Source organism: Gavia stellata, chromosome 7, assembly GCF_030936135.1.
Source record: "Gavia stellata isolate bGavSte3 chromosome 7, bGavSte3.hap2, whole genome shotgun sequence".
Taxonomy (NCBI): Eukaryota; Metazoa; Chordata; class Aves; order Gaviiformes; family Gaviidae; genus Gavia; species Gavia stellata.
In genome coordinates, this window is record NC_082600.1 from 26,994,722 (window position 1) to 27,022,705 (window position 27,984).

The 27,984-nt window shown below is 42.7% G+C and overlaps 3 protein-coding genes across 3 annotated transcripts; 2 read left to right on the forward strand and 1 right to left on the reverse strand.

Annotated features, from left to right (window-relative positions):
• Positions 1–1,423: 1,423 nt before the first annotated feature.
• Positions 1,424–3,612, reverse strand: ZC2HC1C (zinc finger C2HC-type containing 1C). Its single transcript, XM_009809451.2, has 2 exons — positions 2,380–3,612; positions 1,424–1,690 (listed from the first exon to the last, which is right to left on the reverse strand). Exons 1-2 carry the CDS (start codon positions 3,610–3,612, stop codon positions 1,424–1,426), a joined length of 1,500 nt encoding a protein of 499 aa, XP_009807753.1.
• Positions 3,613–3,995: 383 nt separating this feature from the next.
• Positions 3,996–5,824, forward strand: ACYP1 (acylphosphatase 1). The gene is made up of 3 exons (XM_059819527.1): positions 3,996–4,085; positions 4,540–4,725; positions 5,180–5,824. The coding sequence occupies exons 1-3, from the start codon at positions 3,996–3,998 to the stop codon at positions 5,393–5,395; spliced, it is 492 nt and encodes a 163-aa protein (XP_059675510.1). The 3' UTR covers positions 5,396–5,824.
• A 2,107-nt stretch (positions 5,825–7,931) lies between these two features.
• Positions 7,932–27,927, forward strand: MLH3 (mutL homolog 3). Its single transcript, XM_059819581.1, has 11 exons — positions 7,932–11,186; positions 15,216–15,286; positions 16,281–16,385; positions 18,452–18,524; positions 19,176–19,247; positions 20,266–20,374; positions 23,696–23,855; positions 25,064–25,087; positions 25,288–25,369; positions 26,686–26,837; positions 27,458–27,927. The coding sequence occupies exons 1-11, from the start codon at positions 7,967–7,969 to the stop codon at positions 27,527–27,529; spliced, it is 4,140 nt and encodes a 1,379-aa protein (XP_059675564.1). The 5' UTR covers positions 7,932–7,966; the 3' UTR covers positions 27,530–27,927.
• The last annotated feature ends 57 nt before the right edge of the window (positions 27,928–27,984 follow it).

Genomic DNA, 27,984 nt, shown 5'->3' on the forward strand with positions numbered 1-27,984 from the left:
ACTTCCAGTCTGAGCTTATTCATGACCTATTTTTGATCTTGCATGGCATTATTCTTTAAGTAAGTATTTCTTCTTCCGTCCTTTCCCAACTCTGAGTCCCAGCTATTGTACGTGGTAAGTAACACGTTGGGATGGTTGTTCTGCTGCCTCAAGGGCCCGGCCGGTTCCGAGTATCTCTGCTGTTCTATGCACATGAATTGACATACGGACTCAAACAGTAAGTGCCTGCTACTGCTATCTTTTCTAACTCCCTGAATTTCTGATTCTGAGCTTCTTGTGTTGAGGAAGTGTTTAATAATACTCCTGCCAGTTTTCCTTTTCTAATTCAAACAATGTCACACTGGATTTCTAAATGGGAATGTTACAGCTCTTCAGCTGGTAAGACGTAGCCCCAGGATTGTCACCAGCATTCTAGAAAAGCATCTAAATAAACGCTGCTGCAGAACAAGTGTGAAATAAACCTACCTAAACAGCTTTCATTATTCATCTGAGCGGTGCTACAACAAATAGGACAGAGCATGAGCAATGACCAAGCAGCAGCTCTGGATCCTGTCATCTAGCACAGATACCAAGGATGGAAGAACACAGCAGTCTGTGGGCTGCAAAAAAGTTAACTGCTTACATAGCTTCCTCCCCTCCCTCTGACTTTTCCAAATGCCTTGTCTAAATGCTAAATAGTCTTGCAGAATGTAGAGTCCTTTCGGGGGGGGGGGGGGGGGGGGGGCGAAGAGGAACCCCTTACACGCCGATCTTTTGTAGGTAGCTACAATACAAATGCTACGCCAACTAGAACCACTGTCATTGTTAGCACGTTCAGGGGTGAACATCTGCACCTACAGACCAGTAAAGCAAACAAGAGGCAGATGCTCTGTTTGGCCCAGCTCTTCTTGTGAACAGCGCTATTCTTTGCCTTTGGAGAAGGAAAAAAATGAGTTTGTAGCCACTGATGAGCTAAAGGAGAGCAGCTCTCTTCACATCAGACACCACTATTAAAAAAAAAAAAAAAGCAGCCCAAGCCTCCCTAACTTAAAGGCAAAATATGATCCTGAAGAACAGCGCCTTTCTGATGGCTGGTTTGCTCCTTGCTGCTGTCCTGCTGACAGCCTCTAGCAACAGCCTTTCTTTGCTGTTCGGCTGACTGAACAGCAGCAGCCTTACACCGACACTGAGACTCCATGTTGAGCTCACTGCATGGGAGAAGCAGCCCTTGGAGGGCCATCCTGTGTGGGGCAACCCAGGGCACAGCTCAAGGTGCACGAGTTCTAGTATTCTGCTTATACGTCCTGAGCTGTTCACTTGCTGTACATACAAGCTCAACGCTCACAGCCAGTGTTGAGACTAGGGAAAGCACAAGAGTCTGTGGCTGGAAACCTGGCAGAAAACAGGCAGGGAATTACAGCACTAGGTACAGCTGGACACTGCCTCAGTGGCGCCTGCTCTGTGGTGGGGGTGGGGGCTTATTTTTGATGGTTTTGCATTTGGGAATATGTCTCTCAGCTGCTTGGGGAGCAAATCGGCGTCTGCAGTAGGGACAGGCAACGTAGTCTGGGTTTTCGATGGGAGGCAATGGGGGCAGGTCAGACACCTTTCCTCCCTTGGAGAGGACTTGCTGCACCTGGCGGGCCTGGCGCAGGGTCTGGATGAAAACCTCATGCTTCTGTCTCCAGTTGTTCCTTCTGGGTGGCTTATTCTGCAGAAGGGAAAGGCGGTCAGAACAACTGGCACCACTGTCAGCCTCTATTCTCAATCTTATGTACAGGGTCCAACTCACGTCACCTGTCCGGGCATTCCCTGTTGATGTAAAACCCTCCCTGAGAAGCTGAGTCCCACAAAGGGGATCAAAAAGAGCAGCACCAAGGAGGATTTGAAGGAAATATTGATGGAGACTTCAATACTTAGAAAGAGCTTGAGAATAACCAGAAAAGCAAGCAGTAGGGCCAAGGAACTGGAGAGGGTTGCTATAGCTGCTTTGCAGGAACAAAGCTGCATGTTTCCACTGCCTTCGTTTTAATAGCCTGTGTTATTACCTGGATTTTCAGTCAGTTCCCTGCAGCCCCTAATGTCACAGAGCTTTACTGCAGCAGACCCAGTCTGCATCCCGAGCATCCTGACTACAGCAAGGAGTGAGCTTTCTCCAGGAGTACACCCCTTGACACATTACAAAGACAAGTCAGTTAGGACCCCCACCCCCCCCATCTATTAGATTTTAAATGGATCTATTCATCCATTTGACAAGAACCTTTCAGAGGCAATAACTGGATAGTATCCCTTAGCCCTGTGTACACGTGAAGGTGCTTGCATCTCAGACAGAATTAGATGTTGAGATGGAAGGAACGTGAGTAGATGTGGATCGAGGGAGGCAAGGGGACTGCACATTACCTGAGGCCTCTCTGAGCTCTTCCACTGCTGATACTGTTCCAGTTCTGTGCCCCTAGCTCTGGCCCTGCTGGAGTCAAACACTTCCCTCTTGGAGCCTTGGCTCTTGCTGCAGATACTCACATGCTTCTCAAGCCTGGTGCAGAGAAACTTACGTCCGCAGAAGCTGCACTGTCCAAGCCCACCCTGCTCCAGAGCACTGGCAGCCTGCATGTACAGCACCTCTGTGGACAGGTGGGCACCAGAGTCTTGGTCTGAGAGGGCAGAGGGAGAAGGGCTATGTTTTAGGGCCAGCTGTGAACAAGAGGCTAAACGCTCCATGGGTATGCAGTCTCTAATCTTGCTGTTGCTGGCCACCAGCCGTTCCTTCTTGAGTTTCCCTATAGCCAGCTCTTGAGGGCAGAGGGTGTTGCCAGGCTTGGGGATAGTGGCCTCTGCAGACTGCGCCCCACTGAAGTTACCCCCAGCATCACCTGGCCTGACTGCAACTCTGAAGGTTTTCTCTTCAGGGTGCCTTGTGGCCTTTCGCTCATGGGTCTTCTCCGCTTCTCTGTCTCTTCTCTCCTCTACCTTGACAAGCTCCTTCTCTCTTTGAATCCTCCTAAGCTCCTCCTTTGTTCTCCTCAGCTTCTCTCTGAGAAGAGCCTCTTTCTTTCGAATTTCCTCTTCTAGGTTCCGTCCATCTGCCTCCAACTTTAGGATGTAGGCCAGCTCTCTCCTGTATAGATGTGAGGCTGACTGTTTAGGCTCTGCTGTACAAGGAGAGAGCACTGCAGCTAGCTGAGACCTCCCTGCTGGAGGCTTCCCTTTGCTCTTTGAGATAGGCCTACTATTTGGAACTTCCTCCATGTATGGGGAACTTCTGAGCTGTCCTCTGTTGACCGCTGGAATGCTCACACCCTTGTGGTGAAAAATTGGTTTCAGGGGATATGCACGGTCCACTCCTTCTTTACATCTGGCTACTGATTTAGCTGGCAGAGTCTTGATCTGGCTCGTGAGATACTTGCTCTGCATTTCAGCTGAACAGTAGCCTCCATGCTTGGAGCTATGTTGACTGCTTTCTGCAGAAAGACAATACGAATGGCTTCGGCTCTTTCGGGCATAGAGATCCTTTAAACTTTTCTCTTTCTCAGGTATGAGTTCATGCTGAAAGTTGTTCTTCTGGTGTTCTAGCTGGAAACTGGGAACAAGCTTAGTAGCTGCCACCACAGAATCCACCGGTGGAAACAAAGCCATTCAGTTCCTGAGAAAGAGCCTGAGGTTAGAAGCAAAGTCATTACAGGCTATCTTAGCCAAAACTGGACAATTTGTCTCCTAACAGTCTACACCTAGCAGCTACAATGACAGGTTATAATAAATATTAGCAAAGGTTTTGTAACTTTTCTAGGTTCGGTAAATCTTTATGTTCCTTCCATCTGGGGATCTCCCATGACGCCTCTTCCAGCCCCAATCGTTTAGGCAGCCAAAAATAAGGTACGCTTTTATTTCGCTCTCGGTCTGAGCCCTGTCTCATTGTTGTAGCAGCAGAAATAAGCTGTACTGCCAGGGAAATTGTTATGCTCCCCCAGGGTGTTTCCCGTAACGTGTCCCTTCAGTTTTGGCATTGTAGATCCGCCAATATGGCACACAGGTCTGACGCGCAGGCGTCCGGTAAAGCTCAGTACAGTCTTCCCGTGGCTCGTTCTACCGCATCTCCCGAAGTGTGTCAGGTACCCAGGCCGCAGGCCGGCCCTGCGGGCGGCGGCGCGGGGGGTTACCTGCGGGGCTGCGGCCGGAGCTCCGCCCGGCCTCCTCGGCAAGCTGCGTCGCCTCCTGTTTCGCTCATCGGTCTCCCATCGCCCGAGAGACCCGACACCTCCTCCTCCTGCCCTCCACCCTCGCCCCGGGGCAGCGCGGAGCTCTGCCCGCCGCCCCCCGCCTGTCGCCGCCCCGGGCGCCGTGTTGACGGCTGTTGCCTAGAGACAGGCACGCGAAGGCCAGTTCCTGCGCCGCTCTCGCCGGCGAGCGGCCTCTCGATGGTTTCTCCGCAACGCCCCCGTTCCACCCCGCTCCCTGGAGGACCCCACCTCTATGGCCGGGTAAGGGCGATTGGCCGGAGGCGGTTAATGAGGGACCAACCCCTCCCCGGCCCCTTGAGGGTCCTGGCTCTTCATTGGTCCCAAGAGCGGGCGAGGCTACGCCCCCAGCGCGAGCCGCGCCGCGCAGGCGCAGCGGGGTGTGCGGCAGCGGCAGCGGCAGCGGCAGGAGGAGGCGGGCGGTGCCGCCATGGCGGAGGGCGAGGGCCTGGTTTCCGTGGACTACGAGGTGTCCGGCAAGGTGCAAGGCGTTTTCTTCCGCAAGTACACCCAGGTGAGGGACGTGGCGTGGCGGGTCCCACGGCGCGCCCTTTCCTGAGGGGCGGCCTGCTAGCTGGGGTGCGTGGTGCCCTCTGTCAGCGCTGCCGGGGCTGCGGTGGCTCCTGTGGGCACCTCGGTGGGGCTGAGCCGCGGACGGCCTGGGTCGTGGCTATGGCCCGGGCTCTGGCCGCTTCTGAATGGGGGCTGGCATCTCTCAGTGCTGCTGGTGGCCTTTGCTGTGTTAATGTAAGCACGACTGAAAAGTGCCTTTCGGCCCCAGTTTCTCATGTGAAAGAATATAATGAGTAGTCAGGTGAATCCTCTGCTACTTCCCTGCTGCCTGAGCCACAGGAACTTCCTTGGAGGTCTGTGTCTTACCTATAAAATTGACTCCTGTTGGTGAATGTCATTCTGTAGCTCTCTTACAGTTTGGATTAATCTCATTTTGCTTTGCCTTGTCTTTTCAGGGGGAGGCTAAGAGACTAGGACTTGTTGGTTGGGTCCAAAACACTAGCCATGGCACCGTGCAAGGACAAATTCAGGGCCCAACTGCCAGGGTACGGGAGCTGCAGGAATGGCTCAGGAAGATAGGAAGTCCCCAGTCCCACATCAGCCGAGCTGAGTTCAGCAATGAGAAGAAGATCACGGCGCTGGAGCACAAGGACTTCCAGATTTTGAAATAACTTTGTCCAGGAATAAGCAAAAGCTGGAGCATGAGCTGCCCTCACAGAACATTTCCCCTCTTCCCCGTTCATTCAGTCAGCCAATATTAAGCTCTAGAGAACTTTATTTTATTACATTTCTAATTTATTCATTCGTTGTACTGTTAGTCTAACTCTCAGCCTTTCACAGAATTTTGGCAGGTAGAGGACGACCTGTGCTATCTTTATTAAATGGGCTGTTTAGGGACACCGCCTCTTTATTTCTGAACGTATGTGCAGAGTGGGCTTTGAGTGGTTGTACATGAGTATAGTGTTGCACTCACATGAAGGAAATCAATGCCAATACCAAATATTGCTAAAAACATTATTTCTGTGCTCTAAATGCCTCAGAAACAATTTATTTTGTTCCGAACTTTATTTTTTCGTTAGAATAAAATTGCTTGGAGCTTCTCGTGTGGAAAGGGTGTGTCGTAGGGGGGTTGAGTGGACTGGGCCCTTCGAGTGTGATCCTGTTGCCGATACCTGTCCCTGCGGGACCGTGCGGTGTTAGGAGCAGCCCCTGGTGCCATTGGGAGGGAGGAGGCCCGGGGGATGCTGTGCTTCCCGCAGCCGTTCCTTGCTCTGGTCCCGCTGCGGCCCGGCCTGGGACGGGAACTACAGCTCCCAGCATGCGCTGCCTGCGGGCGCCAGGCCCGTCCCCACCGCCTCCCGCCCGCAGCTGCGCAGGCGCCGTGTGCTCACTGCCGGGGCCGTCGCTTGCCGTTGCCCTCCTGCAGCAGCCGCGTGCGGGCCCGGCGGGCCGCGACGGTTGGTCTCGCGCCGCGGCCGTTGTGGAGCCGCCCCGTCCCCAGAGCAGCGGGTACCAAGGGGGTGAGAGCGGGGCGGGGTGGGGACACACCGCCCCGCGCTGCCGGTGGAGCGGGGCCGCCTCTCCTGTCAGCGCCCCGTCCCGGCGGGCGCTTGTCTCCGGACGCTGCTTCTCTAGGGAGCGGGCAGGGGCCCGGGCGGTGGGGGAGGGCGAGCCTGTCCGCTCCTCCTGCGCACCGCGGGGATAGCGTGCGGTAGCGAGCCTGGGCGCGGGTCTCGGCTGCCCTCCTCTGCCCCTGGGGCCAGGGAGCCCCTGGATAACCTGTCACACCGCGGGGCACCGGATCCCCAGAGAGGGCGAGCAGCGCTTGCAAAGCTGCATGGGGAGCGCTGCCTGAGGGGCGCAGAGGTGTCCCCTCGAATACCAGTAGGAAACCAGTAGTCGTCAAGGACAGGACTGGAGAATAGTGGGTTCTCTTTCACATAAACAGCTTACTCGGCATCCCACACCCATTCCCAAGTCGGCTTTATTCCTTTCTTGGATGAATCACAGCAGATGCTCCTTGGCCAGAATGAAGCATTGTGGATTTATGTGAGGAGACTGAGCTGAAAAAGAGGGGAAGGAGCTCTGTGCCTGCTTCTTGGTGATACCTTCTATATATTTTTGACACAAAGGGAGGCAGAAGCCTTTTGCTTGCAGATCATTTGAGTTTAGCCTTATCATTTGAGTTTAGCCTTGGCTGGGGATGAGTGGCTGAAAAGTTGCCTGGCAGAAAAGGACCTGGGGGTGTTGATTGACAGCCAGCTGAATATGAGCCAGCAGTGTGCCCAGGTGGCCAAGAAGGCCAATGGCATCCTGGCCTGTATCAGAAACAGTGTGGCCAGCAGGAGTAGGGAGGTGATTGTGCCCCTGTACTCAGTGCTGGTGAGGCCGCACCTCGAATCCTGTGTTCAGTTTTGGGCCCCTCACTACAAGAAGGACATTGAGGTGCTGGAGCGTGTCCAGAGAAGGGCAATGAAGCTGGTGAGGGGTCTGGAGCACAAGTCTTATGAGGAGCGGCTGAGGGAACTGGGGTTGTTCAGTCTGGAGAAGAGGAGGCTGAGGGGAGACCTCATCGCTCTCTACAATTACCTGAAAGGGGGTTGCAGAGAGGTGGGTGTTGGTCTCTTCTCTTCTCCCAAGTGACTAGCAGCAGGCCAAGAGGAAATGGCCTCAAGTTGTGCCAGGGGAGATTTAGACTGGATATTAGGAAAAATTCCTTTACTGAGAGAGTGGTGAAACACTGCAATAAACTGCCCAGGGAGGTGGTGGAGTCACCCTCACTGGAGGTGTTCAAGGAACATGTGGATGAGGTATTGCAGGACATGGTTTAGTGGGCATGGTGGTGTTAGTTGATGGTTGGACTTGATGATCTTACAGGTCTTTTCCAACCTTAGTGATTCTGTGATTCTGTGATCATGGTTGGAGTTTGGTTTAGGTATGTTAAGTTTGAGAATCACATATGTTGTTAGTAAGGAGCATAGACTCAGATTCTGACCATTTACCCTGGTAGTCAAAGCCTGAGCAGGAAAGTAATCACAGAAAAAGCCTCTTAATACCAGGAAAACTAACAAAAGTATATTTATGAGGGTAAATGCGATAAATGAAAGTTTTTTCAGGCCTTTAATTTGTATTTCTTTTCTTTTCCTCTTTTTTTTTTCTCTCTACCCAGGGAGTTGTTTTAAGAAACATGGAGGAGTGAGCTCCCTGCAGTTTCTTGAGTTTCTCATCTACCTGATTTTGACATGATCAAATGTTTGGTGGAAGATGTGCGAGCCAGGCTGCGTTCTGGAGTGACTATCAACTCACTGGGGCAGTGTGTTGAGGAGCTTGTCCTCAATAGCATCGATGCCAAAGCAACATGTGTAGCTATCAGGGTGGATCTGGAAGCTTTTAAGATCCAGGTGGTGGACAATGGCTCTGGGATGGGGAGAGAGGACTTAAATGCAATGGGAAAGCGGTACTTCACCAGCAAGTGCAGCTCAGTGGGAGACTTGGAGAACCTCATGTTCTATGGCTTTAGAGGGGAGGCTGTGGCAAGCATAGCCAACATGGCCAGCGTAGTGGAAGTTTCGTCTAAAACCAGCAGGACAGCAAAAACATTTGTGAAACTATTTCATAATGGGCAAGCACTGGAAGTCTGTGAAGCTGAATTGAGCAGACCAAGTGGTGGAACTACAGTGACCGTGTGTAATCTGTTCCATCAGTTACCGGTGAGGAGAAAGTGTATGGATCCTGTGCTGGAATTTGAGAGAGTGAGACAGAAAGTAGAGGCTATTTCGCTGATGCATCCCTCTGTTTCACTTTCTTTAAGGAACGATGCTTCTTGTTCTATGGTGCTTCAGCTCCCTAAGACAAGAGATGTATACTCTCGGTTTTGTCAAATTTATGGACTGGGCAGATCCCAGAAGTTACGAGAAATAAACCATAAGTCTGGGGGATTTGGGCTAAGTGGTTATATCAGTACTGAAGGACATTACAATAAGAATATGCAGTTCTTGTATGTGAATAGAAGGCTTGTTTTAAAGACAAGACTACATAAACTAATTGATTTTTTATTAAGAAAAGAAAGTGTCATTTGCAAGGCAAGAAGTGGCCCTGTGAGCAGACAGGCTAGTTCAAGTCCTGGTCGCCATCGTTGTGGCCCAGAGTTGTATGGGATCTTTATTCTCAATGTGACCTGTGCGTACAGTGACTATGATGTGTGTCTGGAACCTGCAAAAACTCTAATCGAGTTCCAGAACTGGGATGTTCTTCTAACTTGTGTAGAGGAAGGAGTGAAAATATTTTTGAAACAAGAGCGTTTATTTATTGAACCGTGTAGTGAGGACATCAGAGAATTTAATGAAGATAATGACTTTTGTTTGTATAACACTCCAGCTCTGAAGCCCTCACTCTCTGAAGAGAAGAGCATCCAAGACAGTTTTAAGAAAGCATGTGATGAAATTGTGGATTCCTATGAAATGTATAACTTGCAATCAAAAGATGTAAAAAGGAAATACGTGACTGGAAAAAAATCTTTGAACCTTATAGAGCCAAATAAAAATCTACAAGAAACTGAAATCACCCCAAATCAGAAGATTGCTGAACCATCTGATCCGTGTAGAAACAACAAAGTGGAGATTCCACTGCCCAGCAAAGATGACACAGCTTCTGATTTCATTATATCAAATATCTCAGAGCAGGAGCCAAAAGACACTAACAGTTCCCAAAAAGCGTCTGATACTTACCTGAAATCTTCAGAAAATATCTGTTCCTCTTTCAGTGGAGGAGCCAGATCAGAAACAAGAAAAACAGACAGTTGTGGTGACCTGCAGCATTGTGCAGAGAATTACATAAAAGATGTGGGAAGCCAGCAAGGCAAAGTAGTGCAGAAAAGCAGTATGGTCCGTATCTTAAATAATGATGTTACTCAGTCGCTGTCTGAGAGAGAAGACCCTACGGAAACAGCAATGGGGCCTGAGACTGTCTCTGGGAGTTCATTGATGAGATTGTGTAATGCAAGAAGAGGACACAGTGAAGCAGCTGCAGTGATAGATGATGTTGGAAGAGGGCCTGTTAGTTCAATACCGTTAAAATTGTGCTCTACAGGCCTCATAACACGTGTTATGCAAAATGAGCCCCCACATGAATGTGAACAAACAGAAACAAATCTTGCATTAAACATGCAGTGTAGACCTGGCCCTGTCAATGCCAAGAATATTTTTGGCCACAAAGTGAATTTTCCGATTCAGTCTTTAAATGCTAAGGATATTTCCAGTAATACAAATAAAGAATATACACCTCCTTACACCAGAGAAGTATGCATGGCTGATGGTAATGAGTGGTTAGAGAACAAAACTTTGTCAAATCAGGTGAGTGAGGAGATAGCTATGCCTGTTGCCACCAGTGAAAGACATTATGAGACATCGAATGTTACAGAATTGTCATTGGCAACTTCTTCAGGTATTCCTCATAAGGAAGTTATAAAAAGCACTAGAAGACAAATAGCTGTGCCAAGATCTCAGCCCTCTAAGAGGCTGAGCTTGTCCACACAGCTGGGTTCATTAGAAAAGTTCAGGAGATATTATGGGAGAGTCAAGTGTACACTACCAACTCCGTTGTCCGAGCAGAGTGAATTTGGTCTCCCAGCTTTGGAAGATACAGATTCTAGTAATAGTACCCAAGTTTTTGGTTCTTTGGAAGAGACTTTATTCTGTAGTGGAGAAACTTCACAGGACAAACGAGCCCTTTGTCAGAGTCCTTTGATGTTGTCTGATTACTCTCATGTTAGTAAAAACAATATAAGTTGTAAAAGATCTCCAGGATCATTATCATCCAAACTGTCCAGAATGAAAAGTGACCACAAAGAAGTAGAACAACTTGGTGAACAATTACAAACAGATTCGAGTAGAAAAGATGACTACACTTTTGATCTTGATTCTTCAAATAATGATTTTTTTTACAATGCTTGTGAAACATATAAATACTCAGTGGAAAAAATGAGGGAATGTAATTACAGCATTTCTAAGGGAGGTGCATGCTGGCAATCAGAGAGTACAAGAGCAGAGTCCATGAAAAGTACTGTCAGCTCATCACCACTCAGCAGCATAGAAGGGGAGTACACAGTATCTTCAAGCAGTGCTTTATCATTACCTGCTAAAAAAGATTGTACTAACATAATCTGTAATGATAAAAGTATGTTAGATGAATCATCAGAACAAAATTTGAAAGATACTGAGGTTCCACATATGACCTTCCCAAGTAACTTGGAGTTCTCTGCAGACAACACAAGCACAGGTGATCCCAGGAATGATTTGTGTTGCTCTGACTGGCTTCAAGATTTCGATGTTTCATCGGGTAAGACAATATACATCAATAAAGCAACTGGACTGAGCACCTACGGTACTCCTCCTACTGAAGGATTTCAAGCTGCCTGCATTCAAGATATAACAACAATGGCTGTGAATGTTGTCTCAGAGAATGGTAAGAGGGGTGGTGGTTGTTGTAAACATGGGATGAGAAAAACCGTTTGTGTTCTGTTAGGTGCATAAAATACCTTGGTGACAGCACCTGACAGTTTATACTGAAATATCCACTGCCTTACTTGCAGTAGCTGTATGGAAAATGGGAAAGTGTTGGAGACTATGGAGACAGTAAAACATTAACAGTCAAGATATTAAAAGATAGTTTTTAATAAGACAGCAAAAAGAAATGCCAACACCTTGTCAATTAACAGGTGGCTGCCTGGGCATCATGACATTTAATGTGATCACAGTTATGTATAATTGTCATATAAAAAGTGAGGGACACACTTTAAAGTAAGTGTACTAGAAAAAATTTGTGGTTTAACATTTTGTCCTAACTGCATAAAAAATGTAAAACAACCTTTGAAAAATGAACAAAAATCTAACTCTTCATTAAGAATGTGTGGTCTCCTTCCCACAGATTTTGGAAGTCTGTTCCTTCACACTTAGCTTTGTACAGCATTGTTGGTGGTTTGATGATGGGGCATTTCTAGGGGTGACAGGATGCTACATTGTATTGGTTTGTCAGCGGTGTGGTGTTCATGAGTTTTCATTGATCTATCTGTCAGGTTTGGCTTTCTGTGTCTGCCTGATCTGGCTCAGCAGAATAGTGTCTTTGGTCATTTTCCCTTCCATGGATATATCTTTGTTCAAAGTTGTTCTTCGTTCTGTCTGTTGGCAGATTTTATGAGTGAAGATGCAGCCATTCCACATGTAGACCATATTTTCTCCTGCATAATTTGTTTTGAAAAAGTAGTTTGGACTTCTTCTAGATAGTTCTGTGAAATATTTGTCTAATTAATCATGATAGCCTCTGGATTGTTCAATTTTTGTCTGTTATTTCCTTCTTTATTACCAGTCATAGAAACACTGGTGCAATAGGTGTTTCAGTTGTTAAGCTATTCCCTTTTAAGTATAATAATTGATGCCAATAATTCTTAATATTTATTGTGTTCCATTGAAGTGGTTTACCAATTTCGTTTGCCCACAGTGCTGTCTGGTAGCCAGCCATAGCGCTGAGATGTGGAGCTTGATCTTCTGTCCAAAATGTTTGGATAGTGCATTCATGTTCATGCAGAGAATACCTCACGTACTCTTATGCTTTCAGATGATGTATAGTCAGTCTGTAGTCTTTGAAGACGTATATTGTATCACATCTTTTTACCTCCAGTGGCATTGTTCTTTCTTAGCCTTATCGTTGGTGTTACTCTCCATCGTATCAATGGTGCCACTCTTTCTTAATTCTGTCAGTGGTGTTATTCTTTGGTGAGATGTCTACTGCAGCTTTTTTGCTTTTCTTAGGTTGAAGGTCGGACCTCCCAAACCTTCACAAGGTGTTTGGACATCTATAGATCTTAGATTTTCTAAGTTCAACAAACATGTTCTTTCACATGTTTTTCAAGCAAAGGATATTAATTCTTCTTAGTCATAGGAATAAACACAACTGTGTCCTAACATGGCACTCGTGTCTTGATGTTGAGCACTGTTTTGGACTGCTCTTAAGACCCAGGAGTGGAATCATTTCTTCACTTGCTATGTATGCTTTCATTTTGCTTTTTAGAGTAGTGTCAGTAACCCTATGGTGTTGACTTAGAATTTCATAGTCCCGTGATTTATTAAGAACAGCATCTCATACACAAACTTAGGGAAATTACGCTGACTTAGGCATCTTTCTACTGATTAAACTGATTGTTACAGGAAAACTTATCAAACTTCATTTCACCATCAGATGCCTTTTTGAATAATCTAATGCTGTGCATTTGTTGTAGGTTAACATCCCAGTTCAACTTGGTCTTCATTGTTATGCCAACTATGTTTGCATTTTTTGTTACTTTTATTACATTTTTGACTGACACCAATATATTTTAATGATCTAATTGAGGCAAGTGAAAATGAAAACTCAAGTATGGTAATTGTATGTGGCCTGTATGTATAAAGTAGATACATTATTATCCTCAGCACCTTTTCTGATGTAACTTGTCAGAAAAATCATATTAATATCTCTGCCAGCTTTGAATTCTCACTGGCCTTTGGGCAAGAAAATCCTAGCTTTATGAACAATGTATATCCTGAACAAGGATTTTCCCTGTAACAAGAAGCAGGGAGATGACTCTTTGTTTATTACATGTATAAAATACTGGACTTCTGTTCATATAGATGATAGATGCTTCTGTGAACTTGAGAGTTAATATTTTTCCATGACAATATCTATAAAAGTTCTGTCAAAGTCTGAATTAGGCAGCATTCTTCAATTTGCCACAGTTTGCCAGGAATCACATCAGGCCATCTTGTCCTCTATTCTGGGTTTTGTGACAACGGGATGCTGAGTTACTCTCCTGTGCTGGGCTGCCAGTTTGGATTCTTGAAAGAATTCTGGGTCCCCAGGGTAGGACCATCGTTGGTCCTTACTGGAATGGAGCCAACAGTCAGAAGTCTATGGACTGGACTAGGAACTCATAGAGCCTTTTCATACTGAGCTTATCAGCATGCAGCTGGTTTTCTTTGGCGTTATCACTCTGCCACTTTTCCTGAATGCACACCCTTAATTTCTTAGTAGAAAGGAACTTTATTAATTCATTATTATTTCACAAAGAATAGAAGTCTGAATTGTACCAAAGGAAGGGTGAAGTGTTTACCACTGTGCTGGAAATCTGAGCCAGTTTTCTTAATAATCTTGATAACAGTGCTGGTTTGTAAAATCATTCAGTCATTTCTGGGTGGGCAGGAACATGTTGTTAGGCTTACTCCAATATCTCATGTGGTCTCACTGACTTGTAGTTTTCAGTTTTACAAGTTCCTGATAACTGTATTAAGTATTGCTAGGAGTGGTGATAGACTGACAGTTTTGCCACATCTTAACAGAGGGAAGTCAAAAGTGTTTTGATATCTGACAGACGTTACTATATGCCTCCTCTTTCCTTTGGGGATACCACTTCTGGTTGCACTAATTCTGGAAATAATTCTTATGTGATTAAAGCAGCAGCCAATTTTTAAGAAGGACAGTCTTGCAGCAGCCACGGTAATATTTTAAAATAATACATTTCCTGATGCAAGTGTGTCTGATAATTCTCAGCTTTTTACATATGTGCTGTTATTTCTCAATGTTAGATTGCAAAATCTGTGGGATACTCTAATTTGTACAGGGCTTAGCACACGCTTGTTTATGAGAATATAATAATTGTATAGCTTTCTGTAATTCTGCAGCAGTAAATTTATATTGTGTTTAGGGATTCAGTTCAGGTGCCATCCCTTTAGAAGTGAGATTGTGCTACCCTTCCTTCCTAGACCTCGAAAAGAGAAGATTCTAGCAAGCCAGGATCTGAGAGGTAGGGCCCGCTTTCCAGGACACAGTGTTCCGCGGTAAAAAAAAAATCAAAGAATTCTCCCAGATGTCCCAACAGGAACCCAGAATTACTCAAGGTCTGTTAACAATGGGACTGTGTGAGTCATCTCAAATCTAGAACTGGAAAAAAAAATCTTTTAGGGTTGAAGGCAGGTTAGGGGATACTTATTTACAGGATGAAATACCCAGTTCTTTGTTGGATTATGTCAGTAGTTTAAAGAATAATTACCTACTCCATTCTTTGTACTCGTTCCAGCCTTGCAATGTGAAAAATAACTTCAATCCTCACAATTTTTTTTTGCAGTGGAAAGGATGAAATCATCTTTTTGGTATGTGGCTTTGTCCAGAGGAGTGGGTAGCTAAACAGGTCTTTCTTTCTCTCCTTCCCCTCACCCCCCGCCCCGTTTCCAGGGCCTGTTGAATTGTGCTGCAGCATGTTTAGGAGTCAGAATGCTGCACAGGGTCCTTCCTAGTTAAAGCAGACAATAGAGAAGCCCGGTCTCATGTTCCGTTATTTATTTCTACATTCTCCCCTTTTTTGATGGAAAAAACCCAAAATAATACTTGGGTGAGGTAGAGGTACCCAATGTACCTTCTACTGAAGGATGGTGGTAGTCCCTGTATTATCTATGTGTTCTTTCCTAGATGCTGAAGGGGAGTCTCTCCAGTCATTGCTTTCAGAATGGGATAATCCTGTTTTTGTTCCCTGCCCAGAGGTAAGTATTATCTCACATCTCATGCTAAAATAGGAGTCAGTTTAACCTTCTGTAATTTTCTGACATGGGGACCAAAATTGCAAATACTGTAACAGTTGCATATAAGTTATTCAGCAATATATTAGACTGTAGACCTGGCAGTTATGTGGTTTTATAGACTGTTTATATGTAAGTCATTGTTGTGGATTTATTCAAAGTCAGAGAAGCAGGTATCAGGCTAATCTTTTGCCTTATGCCATTTGAAAAGCAAAACATTATTGTAAGCTGTCTTTCCCTCTACAGAGATAGTCATCTTAAAATTAAAAGTTAAAGGATGGCAAAAGTATAACACAGTGTCTGTCCTCTTTGTGGACAGAGATAAAATAACTGAGCTTACTTCTCTGGGATGGAACGGGTCTTAAAAGTATATTTTACTATACTTTTTTTTATAGCCTGGCAGGATTATAGCATGTGAGAGGGAAACAATGTTGGAGCTTTTAGAAAAACTTCCTCTGTTGTCATGAGGTAGCATTATCTTTAATCATCATGTTGTGTGTGTGTAAACATATGTATGCAACCATTTCCACCTGCAAACAATAGAGACAGAGTAGTAAACCACCTGCTGGTGAGTTTCTGAAAAGGAACAGTTCTGTTCAGTTGTTGCTGTGACATGTACTCTGACTCATTTCAGGGTAATACATCTTTTGTAATGCAATCCATTGAGAGCTCACGTAGGCTGATAATTAACTTCAGGTTTTCTGATAGGTACTTGAAATCAGCTGAATGCATTGAAGTTAGCAGGTAATATCCAGATGGGAAAGTATATGAGGATGGAAGCAAAGAGATTGCCAGATGGTATCTTTAGCTAGTGCTATTCTTGTGTAGAAATCTTCATTTGTCAAAATACAGAGTTATTTCCAGTTTTTCTTAAAGCTGGTTTGTTGCGGGTATTTTTTGTGTGTTTGGGGGTTTTGCCATATCCTTTATTGCTTGATTTGTAATTCTGTTTTTACAGATTGCCATTGATGTGACCAGCAGTCAGGCTGACAATCTGGCTGTGAAAATTCACAATATCTTGTATCCTTATCGTTTTACCAAAGACATGGTTCATTCAATGCAGGTACAATATGATCTATTACTAGTTTTCACCCCCAAATTCCCACTCAGCTGATGGGATTTGCTGATATATCTGCCTGGTGGGAAAGAGGTATCCAGGGAAACAGTTCATATCCCTGATTTTCACAAGCACAAACAAAATTCTTGGTTGCTGTGTGATACCGGCCGACACATATGTCATACCAGATCTTAGTATCATCTCATGGTTAATCAGCTGTCTGCAAGTGACTAAAATTCCTTGACTGTATGGTAAAATCAAATCAAGAGGCAGCCCTGCTGCTTAGAAACACCATTAACTAAATTATATTTCAGTGGGGAGTTTTTTATATTTATTGTAGTAGGCATTTGCTTAGTTCTTATTCTTCTGAAATCTGTGTCCTGTACCTTCCATTTTTATTGGCCTTAGAAATGTAATTCTTCAGCAGAGTGGTTTCAAAAGCAAATCCCAGATTTCATGGAAAGACTTGAAATTTCACTTTAAGATATGTCTGCTCTGAAAAGTGGTTCTTAAAAATGGCATCATAGCATCAAGTTTAACTGTTTCAGTACTTCTTTATGAAATGTTTTGAATGTTAGCTTAAAAACTGATGTAAATGTGTGGCTTCAACTTACGTTCTTTGATGGTTTGCCTGGATAGAAATGCCGAAGTGGATTCTCTCCCTCTCTTGCATCCCAATGACAAAAGGCTTACAGGCGCAGTTAGCATTATTCTCGTGCAATCGGGTTGCTGACTTTGAAATTGCAGGTTCTGACTGTGTGGGGCATGGTAATGTCGATCTCCAGGGTGGACAAGGATCCAAATGATTGCCTTACTTATGTTGTGTCTGCAAGAATAACAGGAGTAAATAAAGTTATTATAGTAAACAGATTATGTTTCAAAAAGACAGGAGAGGAAAGCTGGAAAATTGAAGGTACCATTTTTCTGTTCACTCCTCGTAAGAACTGTTCTTTAAAACTTACTGAGTGGTTCTGTGCTTAATTTTACCTGCGTAATATTTTCTTTTGTATGTTTTTAAGAAGGTGAAGCTAGAAGAAATTATCACTTCCCATCTCTGAAGAAGCTAAATACTGCCTTCAGTACCCTATAGCAATTTTGAGAATTTCTTTAGAAAAGACCAAAAAGCACAAAATGTTGCATCATGCCACAGGAAAAGAATAAAAAGAATCATTAATATCTTGCATTCCTGCAAGGAAATAGGATCATCTATTCATTTTTACCTAGGAGGTGAACAATGCACATGTTGTGAGACAGAGAATTCAGACTGAGCTCTATCTATGTGACTTGGGGAGAAATTCCTCCCTAACACCACATCTGTTAATTTAAATCTAACAATAAGGTACTGAAAGCATTGTGCATCCCTGCTCAGTATTCCCTGTACCTCTGGTTGATTTCTGATGTTTGAGGAGAAAGTGGAATCAAGTCACAGAGGCAAATTCTGCATCAGAAAATGAGGAAAAACCCCATACTTCCTGGCTCCTACAGATGATCAGCACAAGTCCTTAAACACAGGGCAGGTTAAAAAAGGTTGTTTACATTCTCTTTTGGTGATATCAGCAAATCGAATACTCATAGTCGCTGTGCACAGCTTTAATTCCCAACTCAAGGAGGCTTCTACATGAGCATTTAATCCACTCTGTAAATTTCCAGCTCCACCTTAGAACAATTCGAGCTCTTGCCCTTATGACTCTCTTTGAAAAAATTGATCTGGAATTATTTTCTTGGATATTTTGAAACTTTCTCTTAGTTCTAGACTAAACTGTTTCATGACCGATTTATGGTTATTTGACCTTCTGCCAGTATTGTCTTTTAGCTTAAATAATTGCTGCCTTTTCCATATGTAGCCCCCCACTGTATTTATAAAGAATTATTATATACCTTCTCAGTCTCAGAATTTGCTAGGCCAAATTCTTCAAGCCTTGGGGATTAGAAAAGATGTGGTTTCCACTCCTCTAATCATCCTACTAGCTATTTGTTGTGCTTGATCCATTTTGATTGTCATCTTCTTTTGATTACCTTCATTTTAAAAATAATTTTACTAGTGGGTAATGATTTTTTTGAGTATCTTACAGGTTCTTCAGCAAGTGGACAATAAATTTATTGCTTGTTTAATCAACACTAGGAATGAAATGGATAAAAAGGCAGGTAAGAATCGTTATTAACATGAATTTGAGGTGGCTGTCAAGCGCAGTTAAGACTGCAGAGGGAACACTGTCCTGTTTGTATTCTCTTCTTGCCTCGAGATGATATTGTGAGTAGAGGAAAATGTTAGTCTTCACTTGAAATTTCCTGGATCTTCTTTATCTTTATTTTGGACGTTGTTGAATGTTCCTACTGCCTTCAGATTAGTGCTATAAAAATAGATTGTACTCAAATTACTAACATCTTTCAGACTCTGTTCACAGTGTCTGGACATATTCATTGTTGAAGCTTGCTGAAGCTGTACAAAAAAGGCATTCAAAACCAGTAGTTTTCATAACATTTTTAAAGACTATTAAACAGAACAGTTTGTGGGTGACTTCAGCTCTCATTCTGAAGTTATATGAAGATGTCAATAGACAAGAGTTTCTGACTCAATCTAATTACCTTAATTTAAATGCCAATTTGGATCACTAAATTTCTGTTCTGTAGTGACTTTATGTTCTGCCAAGACAGACTCCTCCTCACTTTATTTCTGTAAAACTGGCTGATAGTTACCTCCTAAATGTGGCCTCTAGAGAGTGGTCATTCTTTCCAACCTGTGCAGTTGTGTAGTACAAAGTTGCCTATTTCTCATCTCTTGTGGTACATTTTTAGATGGAAACCTCTTGATTTTGGTGGACCAACATGCAGCTCATGAACGGATCCGCTTGGAGCAGCTTATTGCAGGTATGGATTCGGATGGTCTTGGAAAGAAAGATAATTAATGCATAGAAAAGCACAAGCAAGCTATCTGAAAGGGAAAGCTTGCTAACGTAACTTGTCATAAGGATAAATCTGGGATGTATGGAACCAATAGGATATTCATTTCTCATCTTTGTCCTGATCCCAAGGAGAATGCAGACATGCAGTATCTGTAGCAGTCATAGTGTTGGCAGCTGAAAATTGTTACAGCGTTTCCAAAAATAGAAGATACACTCCCTACCCACAGAACTATCAAACTAAAATACTCCTGACATAATGAAAGAGCAGGAAGACTGATAGGAAAAACAATGAAGAGGAAATAGAACAACATCAATAAGATTATGTGGTTATGCTGTGAAGAATAAGACATGGGATGCAGAGTAAAGAGCATAGTTCATTTGGTTCCTTTTTAGGTGAATACTGTGCTTAAAGCCTAAAATTTCCACAATCTGAAACTGTTTGCAAAGGGATAATGGTCTTCTCTGTAAGCTCATTAGCCATTGGTTTCAGTGTTAAAAAGCACAACAGCCATCCATCAAGTACTTAAAAATCATTGACCTTCTCTTTCATCAATAAATACTGCGCAGTTCCTGCAGAGAGGGTTCCAGGAACTCTGCTCCTTTTGGTCAGGTACTAAAAAAAGTTAAAGACTGAAGGGAGAAGTGCTTAATGAATAGTATTTTAATGCCATTTACATCAGACTTTTCTGTGGAAAAATTGCTCTCTGTGAGTGGTACTAAATATATCAGTAGGTTTTTTTGCTATTTAGGGTGACTCTTTTTTGGAACTGGTGGGAAAAAACAAAGTGGCATTAACCAATCCTTCCCCAGAGACTAGATGTCTGGTTTGTGACATTCCCAGTCCTCCACAAGTTTCAGGAGAAGGCATTCTGTGGTCACTGTTTAATCCAAACAGAGGATTACATGCCAAACCATAGGGTCATTAAGGGTAGTGCCTGCGTAAATATTCTAAGAGAGGATACTTCTAAATGATTCATTCACAGATTCCTATGAGAAGGAAGCTGCAGCATGTGACAAGAAGAAATTACTGTCCTCCTCCATCTCTCCCCCTTTGGAGATTGAAGTTACAGAAGAACAAAGAAGACTTCTACGGTTAGTAACGGCCAATGGCTCTAAACTTTTGGGGATGGCTCTGTGGACCAGGAAGATCTCTACACATTGTTAGATTACCATGAAGCTCAGGAAAGAAGCTGTTGATTCTTTCCTGAGCTGAGACCAATTGGCTGTATCTGTGCTGAGAAAAATAGGTTTGCTTCTCAGGCACGTTGTCACGACATGTCAAGACAAAACTTGTGGTGTGCCATCTCCGTGCCTCTGCAATGTGCTCTGGTTTCCCTGGGAAAGTAAACCTTCATGTGTGGGCCAGGAGGGTGGCAAAGCAGTCTCTCAACAGATCCTGCTGTCTGGGGCTCAGGACTTGGGAGTGCACACTAGAGTGCAGTGCCCATAGTGCTGATCTAGTCACTGATTTAACAGGCACTGTTTGAGAAGAGCAGGATGGGGTATGGAAAGTTTGTATTGTGAATCCTTCAAAAATGCATTCCTTAATCCTAGGTGCTTGCCAAGAGTAACTAATGAACACTGTTTCCCAAATGTTTCAGAATGGTGACCTAGCTACTATTAGGATAGTCAACTTCTGTACTGCAAGGGTTTAGATGCAGATTTCTTGTTGGATTATTACAGACCTACTGGACACTAATCAAACTGGTTTTCCCTAAAATCCCTGTCTGAGACCTGCTACATGCATTTTTTGTTTTTCCCTGCATTGTTCTTCATTTTCAGGTGAAGTTCTATCTTAACATTTGCAGGACTACCTCATTATTCTCAGACTGCTCTTTTTTGTGATGCCTGTGGCAAGCTTGACAGCTTTTAAATCACTCCTTGTTAAGATTGTTGCCTATTACAGGGATACACTTGTTTGGTATAAAGCCCTTTTTGGATGTATTCCAATCATAACAGTATCACTGCTGTATCCATTTGGTAACTCTTTTGTGTGACAGTGGCCAATACCAGAAATTCCAAAGGAAAGTGTGAAGCACTATTATGTTCTACCTGCCTTACAGGAAAAATGTGAGAACGTAACCATTGCTGTTCGTAGTTCAGTAATATTTGGACGCCTTTGTTGTTCCCACCTCTTAATGATGTTCTTGCTATCATCACAATATTTGTAATGACTCTTGTTCAACTTTGAATTATTTTTGCACTCATCTTTGAATGTCTTCCATTTCTGATATATCTTCTTTTGAGACTGGATGGCCAAAATTGAATACAATGTACCAAGTGAGGGTATCCCATTGATTTGTACGGTAGCTTGGCAGTCGTGCCCATATTTTCTGTCTATTATATCCACAGCTGATGTTTGGTCTGCTTTTTTGGCTACTGCTGCTTGCATGAGCTGCTTATTTATTGAATGGTCATGAAAATGAAATACAGAGTTGTGGGGTTTTTTTATTTTTGCTGTTTATGTAGAAGCCCACAAAATGTACAAATAGATCAAATTATTCCTGATAATTTGCATTTATTTGTCTTTAGGAGCAGTGAATTCAGTTTTTCTGTCCATGTCTCATTATACCTTTTTCATTCATCCTACTGATTTCATTCATCATTTTTCTACTTGTTTTAAGTTCTGATTGAGTTCAACATCATCTTTAGTCTCAGCTAACCTAAATGATTTTGTGTTTTCTGCAAATTTGCCTGCTTGACCATGCCCCTTCTTTTCCACATCATTAATAAACAATTATGAAGATACAGATAGGGACTCATGTCATGTTGAACACTGAGCAACTGTTGCCAGCATACCTTTTTTCCGTAGTTTCTAAGCCATGACAAATGTTACTTCTCTATCGATGACAACTTTTTGCATTTGCATTTCTAGCCACTTTTAAGAGACAGCATCAAAGGCTTTTTGAAAGACCAAACAAATTCTGTGACGTACTTTTCTTCATCAGCTATCTCACAAACTTACTAAAAAAATCAGTAAGGTAAAGTAAATCAGAAAGGCATGGCTTTCTTTTAAGGACACTGGTTAAATTATTCAGAAGTGGGATGCCAGTTGTGATCTTCAGTTATCGCTTAAGATAATTGATTCAAGAAGCTTACTGAATTGATTCAAGAAGCTTACTGAATTGATTCAAGAAGCTTACTGGTGCTGGAATATACTGGTGCTGGCTTACTGGTGCTTTTATTGTTGCTCTTTTTAATTTATCAGTATTTACTGGCAGTTTGTCTCTTTACAATCAGTCTTTGAGACTATCCTTACTAAAATGTTACGAATTAAAAGTACTATGTAAAAACCTAAAGTCTGTTGTTATTGTTGCTGGCAGCGTATGACTGTATTCTGTGGTAAAGTTTGATGTAATGAAATAAATTAACTTCCCTAAAAAACCTTTCTCTTCAGCTATGCTTGCTGTTTAATAGTTCAGGTGGACCTCTGGCTCACCTGCAGCTTTGATTCTGTTATTTGTCTACTAGGCATTGTAGTAATGCATTGTTCTGTTGACTCTCTTGAACTTCTTTTTTTCCCCTTTAAAAAAACAGGCTTGATTGACTTCAATAGCTGCTTGGATTCTGTCATTTCACCACAATGGGCTTTTTCTGTCTTTCTCTGCCCTTGCTGAAGGCTATACATGTCTTCTTTTTTTGGGTAGAATTACACAAGTCATCTCCATATGGAGGCTAATTATTCTCATGATTGATTTTAGTGAGTTTAGATTAGCTTCTTTTTTGTTCAAATAATCTCTTTTCTAAAACTGACTTTCACCAACTTTGTTTTAGTCCCTGAGTTAATAAAATAAACTATATATTGTTACAGTTGTTTTCGTTTCGAAGACAAGCTCTCATCTGACTGTGAAGTCCAGTTTTTGTGTGTATTTTTCCATCCACAGGGTGACATATGTCAGATTAACTAGAGGTTGTTCTTTCCTGGGTTCTCTTTGCTTAATGGGATATAAAGTTCATTAAACCTGCATAAATTTCTTACAATATTTTTTCCACCAGAAGTATTTACTATTAAGTGTCAATTGAAATCACAATTTTTTAGGTTAGACTTAAAGGAGTCTTTATGCTGCATAATTTCAGTATTTGGAGTGTTTACGTGTTGAACCAGACACCTCATGCATCTTTACAAAAGACAGATTTATAAATTTAGACATAAAGCTTCTCTCCACATAATACAGGAACTCTTAGATCTTGTGGCTGTGGAACATGAAATATGCACAGTTGACTGGAGTGCAAAAACATGGCTGAATGTAGGCTAGGAGGGCAAAATTATTTGGAATCTCACGATGCATGGATTTTGAGATTGGGAACTATTGCAGGAAGAAACATATATGGGGACTACAGAAATATTTACGTATGCTGTGGAGATATAGCTACTGTGGTTGATGTCTTATTTCTGGTAATTTTTTTCCTCAGATGCTGCTATAAAAATTTGGAGGACTTGGGTCTTGAATTATCATTTCCTGAGACCAACAGCTCCTTGATTCTAGTGAGGAAAGTGCCACTGTGTTTTATAGAAAGAGAAGCCAATGAATTACGGCGGAAAAGACAACCTGTCACTAAAAGCATTGTGGAGGTCAGCTGTGGATATGGGTGAAATTGTGATACTGGGTCTTGTTCTGTGTTACTACCCCAGGGTATTACAGTATCTTTTATGAGGGAGACAATGAAGTCCCTTGGCATATGTGGGTGCCATCCCTTTTAGTAGCTAAACAGTCCCACAACTGAAATCCCTGAACTATAACAGAAATGATAGCAGACTGTTTCAGACTTGGGCTAGTGGAGAAGCTAAGAAAAACAGTATATAGTGCAGATGTTTCAAGTTTACTGCTCATGAATTCTTGAATGAACAGTAAATGCTTGAATGAACAGTAAAATGATTAATATTGCTGATACAGAAATACTATTTGTTAGGATTTGAAGTTGTTTTCATGAAATCTGTACTTGAGCAGTGCAGCTTTCTAAAAGCTGCTGTTCCAGATGTTCTGCAGTTTGAGGAAGAAATTGCTGAACTGATTACTTGCAGTTTCCATTGTAAACAATTCTCCACAATCAAAACTGCTTCAAGGACTCCTTAAAAATTGGTTTTGGAGTACCATGTTCAACCACTAGGCTGAGCCATTGTCAGTCAGTCCAGTCTTGCCATACATCTGTTTTGATACGAAAAGAAGAAACAGAGAAGATGATTCATCTGATTAAATTTTCTTTTCCAACCTTGCTATAATCGGGAAGAACTCAAAATGCACTCTCCTGGTGGTTTGGGAGCAAAGAGTACTAAAAGTGGCGGAGGAGGGAATCAGGTCTGTGCCTCCTGAGCACTCATTCTTAGCTGACGCCTCAAGATCTCATGAGCGTTTTGGCAGATCTATTCTGCGGTCCTTTTTATTTTAATTAGGACTGGTAACACCTATTCATGATTGATTATGAATTCATTGCATTGTAGACATCAGAAATCAAGTCCACATGGACTATTATCCAAAGAAGAAAGGGCAGCTATTTAAAGAAAACATGCATTCATTGCACTCTGAGATATAAGAGTTCCATTTATACCCATTCTACAGATAGGAAACTGATGCAGAGAGAAACCAAGTGATTAGTCTAAAGTCTGATAAGATACTTGTGAGAGGTCAGGACTTGCACCTAGATTTTTCACGCTGTGGTCAGTATACTAGCAATGGCATAATTTTTCCTGGTTCTGGCAATTACACAGTAAATTATACAAAGCAGGGTATGGGCAATGAAAGGGAGAAATAGCAACTGATGATATTACCTTTTTCTTTCCAGGAGCTTATTCAAGAACAAGTTGAGGTGAGTTGCTGTCTGCTTCTGAAGTTGATTATAATAATGCAAAGCTTACTGCATGAACCAAAGAGAGTAAGTGTGTTAAGCCTCAAGAAGGACTAGATAATCCACTAGCTTTTCCTCATTTTTAATTTCCTTTGTGTTAGAGTTCTTCCTTTTTCTCTTATTAAATGGAAAGTAAGATGATGTTCCCTTACTACTTTTAGCTAGTGCAGACCACAGGAGGAGGAGCAAGAGGGACACTGCCTCTGACGTTTCTGAAGGTGTTAGCTTCCCAGGCCTGTCATGGTAGGGAAACTGGACTTTTCTTCATTCTTTCTTTTTTTCTTTTTAACCTTTCTTTCTCTACACAGCATCCTCCCTGGGGCACTGGTTTCAGAATGTGTTTGCAGGAATTCCAGGATTACAGACTGTGTGTTTCATAGGGATGAGGAGATAATGGTCTTTTCATGGACAGCACTATGAAGGACAAGCAATACTGCACTGACTTATTAATGTATGGGCCTAACGTACTTTCCAACCCTCACATGAAACACAGAATACAGTTCTGAAATGCACTCATCCACGTGAGCTCTAAACCATTCAAATAACAGCTCTGTGAAGGGGCAAGGGGAGGTGCTGGAATCTGCTTGAAAGCAAGCAGGAAAGAAGACTTAAATGCTTTTCCCAAAAAGCATTTTATATTTCATGTAAGTATCAGAAGTGCTAGTTTAAGTGTGCCTGTGACCTTTCAAGTATTTTTGGAAGGAGTGCAGTAGGAATTTACATCTCCTAAGGGGCCATAGCTTTCCAGCACCTGGAGATGAACAGACCTTACAGGTGTAGACTGCAGTAGCTCTAGCCTCTTGTGGCAGTTCTTGTGCCATATACAGTATTAACAAAATTATGCTGAAAGGGTAAATGTGAACCAAAAGCATCTATTTTCACAGAGCATCACTGCATTCTACAAATGGCAGACAATACATATTTTTTTTTTTATATCTAAGAAAGTCCCATGGCTGAAAGACAGATTGCACATGGTCTTGTCTATCTGTGAAGGCTAAAAACTGCAAACACCTCTGAAATGACTCCTTAATGTTCTGCCTGGATTTCCTCTGGATGCCATTAAGTGCTCACTTGTGAGAAAGGACTTAGTGGCAGAGCTGGTATTTGGTCTTGGTACTGATACCTGTCAGTGGCAGGCACATTGAACTGATAAAGCCTATGGAACTGATACTAGCTGTCATCTTGGTTTAATGCTTTTTCATTTGTAAACTGGTTGTGTCTTCAGCTGCCACACACATGAAAGAAAAAAAAAAAGCAGCCCATTTGCCTCTTGCAATGTCATCTGAAAAGCCAAAAACTAATAATGATACCCTCCATCAGACTTGGGTTAGGTAAAAGTTTAGGCCATGGAAAGCTGATCCTTAACCAGCAGCAGGGTGTTTAATTAAGCTAAGCCCTAAGTCTGCCATACTGCAGCCTTTGGGCTGCCTTTGCAGCCTTCCAGCTAATCTTTGGGACCTGCCTTGTTCTCTGTGAAAACCATAGCTGTGGAGGGAAGTATGCTGGGTGGTTTGAATTCTTTGGCAGCATATGCAAGAATTTGTATCTTTTTTTTTCAGGAGCTATTAAGTTTAATGAGCATTTGACTTTGGAGGAGAGCTGCAGGCTTATTGAAGCTTTGTCATCTTGCCAGCTGCCCTTCCAGTGTGCTCATGGAAGACCTTCCATGATGCCTCTTGCAGACATAGACCATCTACAACAGAAAAAGCAGGTACTGTGTGGGACACAGATAAGCCTCTGATAATCCACACTCTGGTCCTGTATGTGTGTGTTAGAACTAGAATGGACCAGTTTGAAACCATCACCACTGGCTGCATCTTACTTGAATTTTTACATAGGTGTTACCAATAAAATAAAACTTTAGAACATTAAACCTCTGTCCTGCAAACACTTTAGCAAGGGTCTTAACCATCATCTGAACGGTCACATTGACTTTAATGGGGCCCACAAGTCCTTAAAATTAAGCATATATTTAAAGTGTTTGCAGTTTTTAAGTGTAAAACTTGGAAAACATGTAAATTCTGACATTCTACTAGTGGCAAAGATGCTAATTAAACAAATGCCTACTTCCTCAAAGTTTAAGATGCTATAAAATGAGGAAAAAAAGGCAAAGAAATAGCAACATTTAAATTAAAAAAAAAAAATCATTATTCCTTCCCTTTTGCTATTACTGTGCTATATTGTTATGAAATTGGATCCTGTTGAAAGGTGTGACTTTGAATTAGATATTAAAAAAACTTGGGAATGACTGTATCAGGGCAAAGAGTATGGAGGCATTGAAGTTCATTTACTTAGTTATGATTTAGTGCTTCTTAATTTTTCTCCCTCCAGCATAAACCTAATTTGGCTAGACTGCGGAAGATGGCGCAAGCATGGCACCTATTTGGAAAAAAAAGACCCTAATCAAAAAAAGTTAAGACTGTAAGCTGCAACGACTGGAAGTGTTGGTGTGATGCAGGTCCTCCCCCTGTTATTAGACAACAATACCCTGTGTGGAGCTAAGTTTCTGAGCCAGTGCAGTAAATGACATTCTGCTCTGAGTACTGACCTAAGAAGCAGAGACCAGCCAGGAGAACATGGCCAGAGGAGCCACCCTCGTAGCCTGGAGAAGCATCTTAAACAGTATGGAATTATATTGTAAGCCTGCACCATTATGTCAGTGCTTGACTACTGGAGGCAAGAAGTTACAGCCACTCACAGTTACTAAAGTGCTTTTTCTCTGCAAGCAAAGCATGATTCTGCATAGTAGAGACAAGACTTTTAATTAATGTATTTTATAATGCTTTGAAAATGGAGAGATATTTATTAATAAAATTAACACTAAACTCTTTTCTTGGGCTCATGGCAGTGGTTGGAAT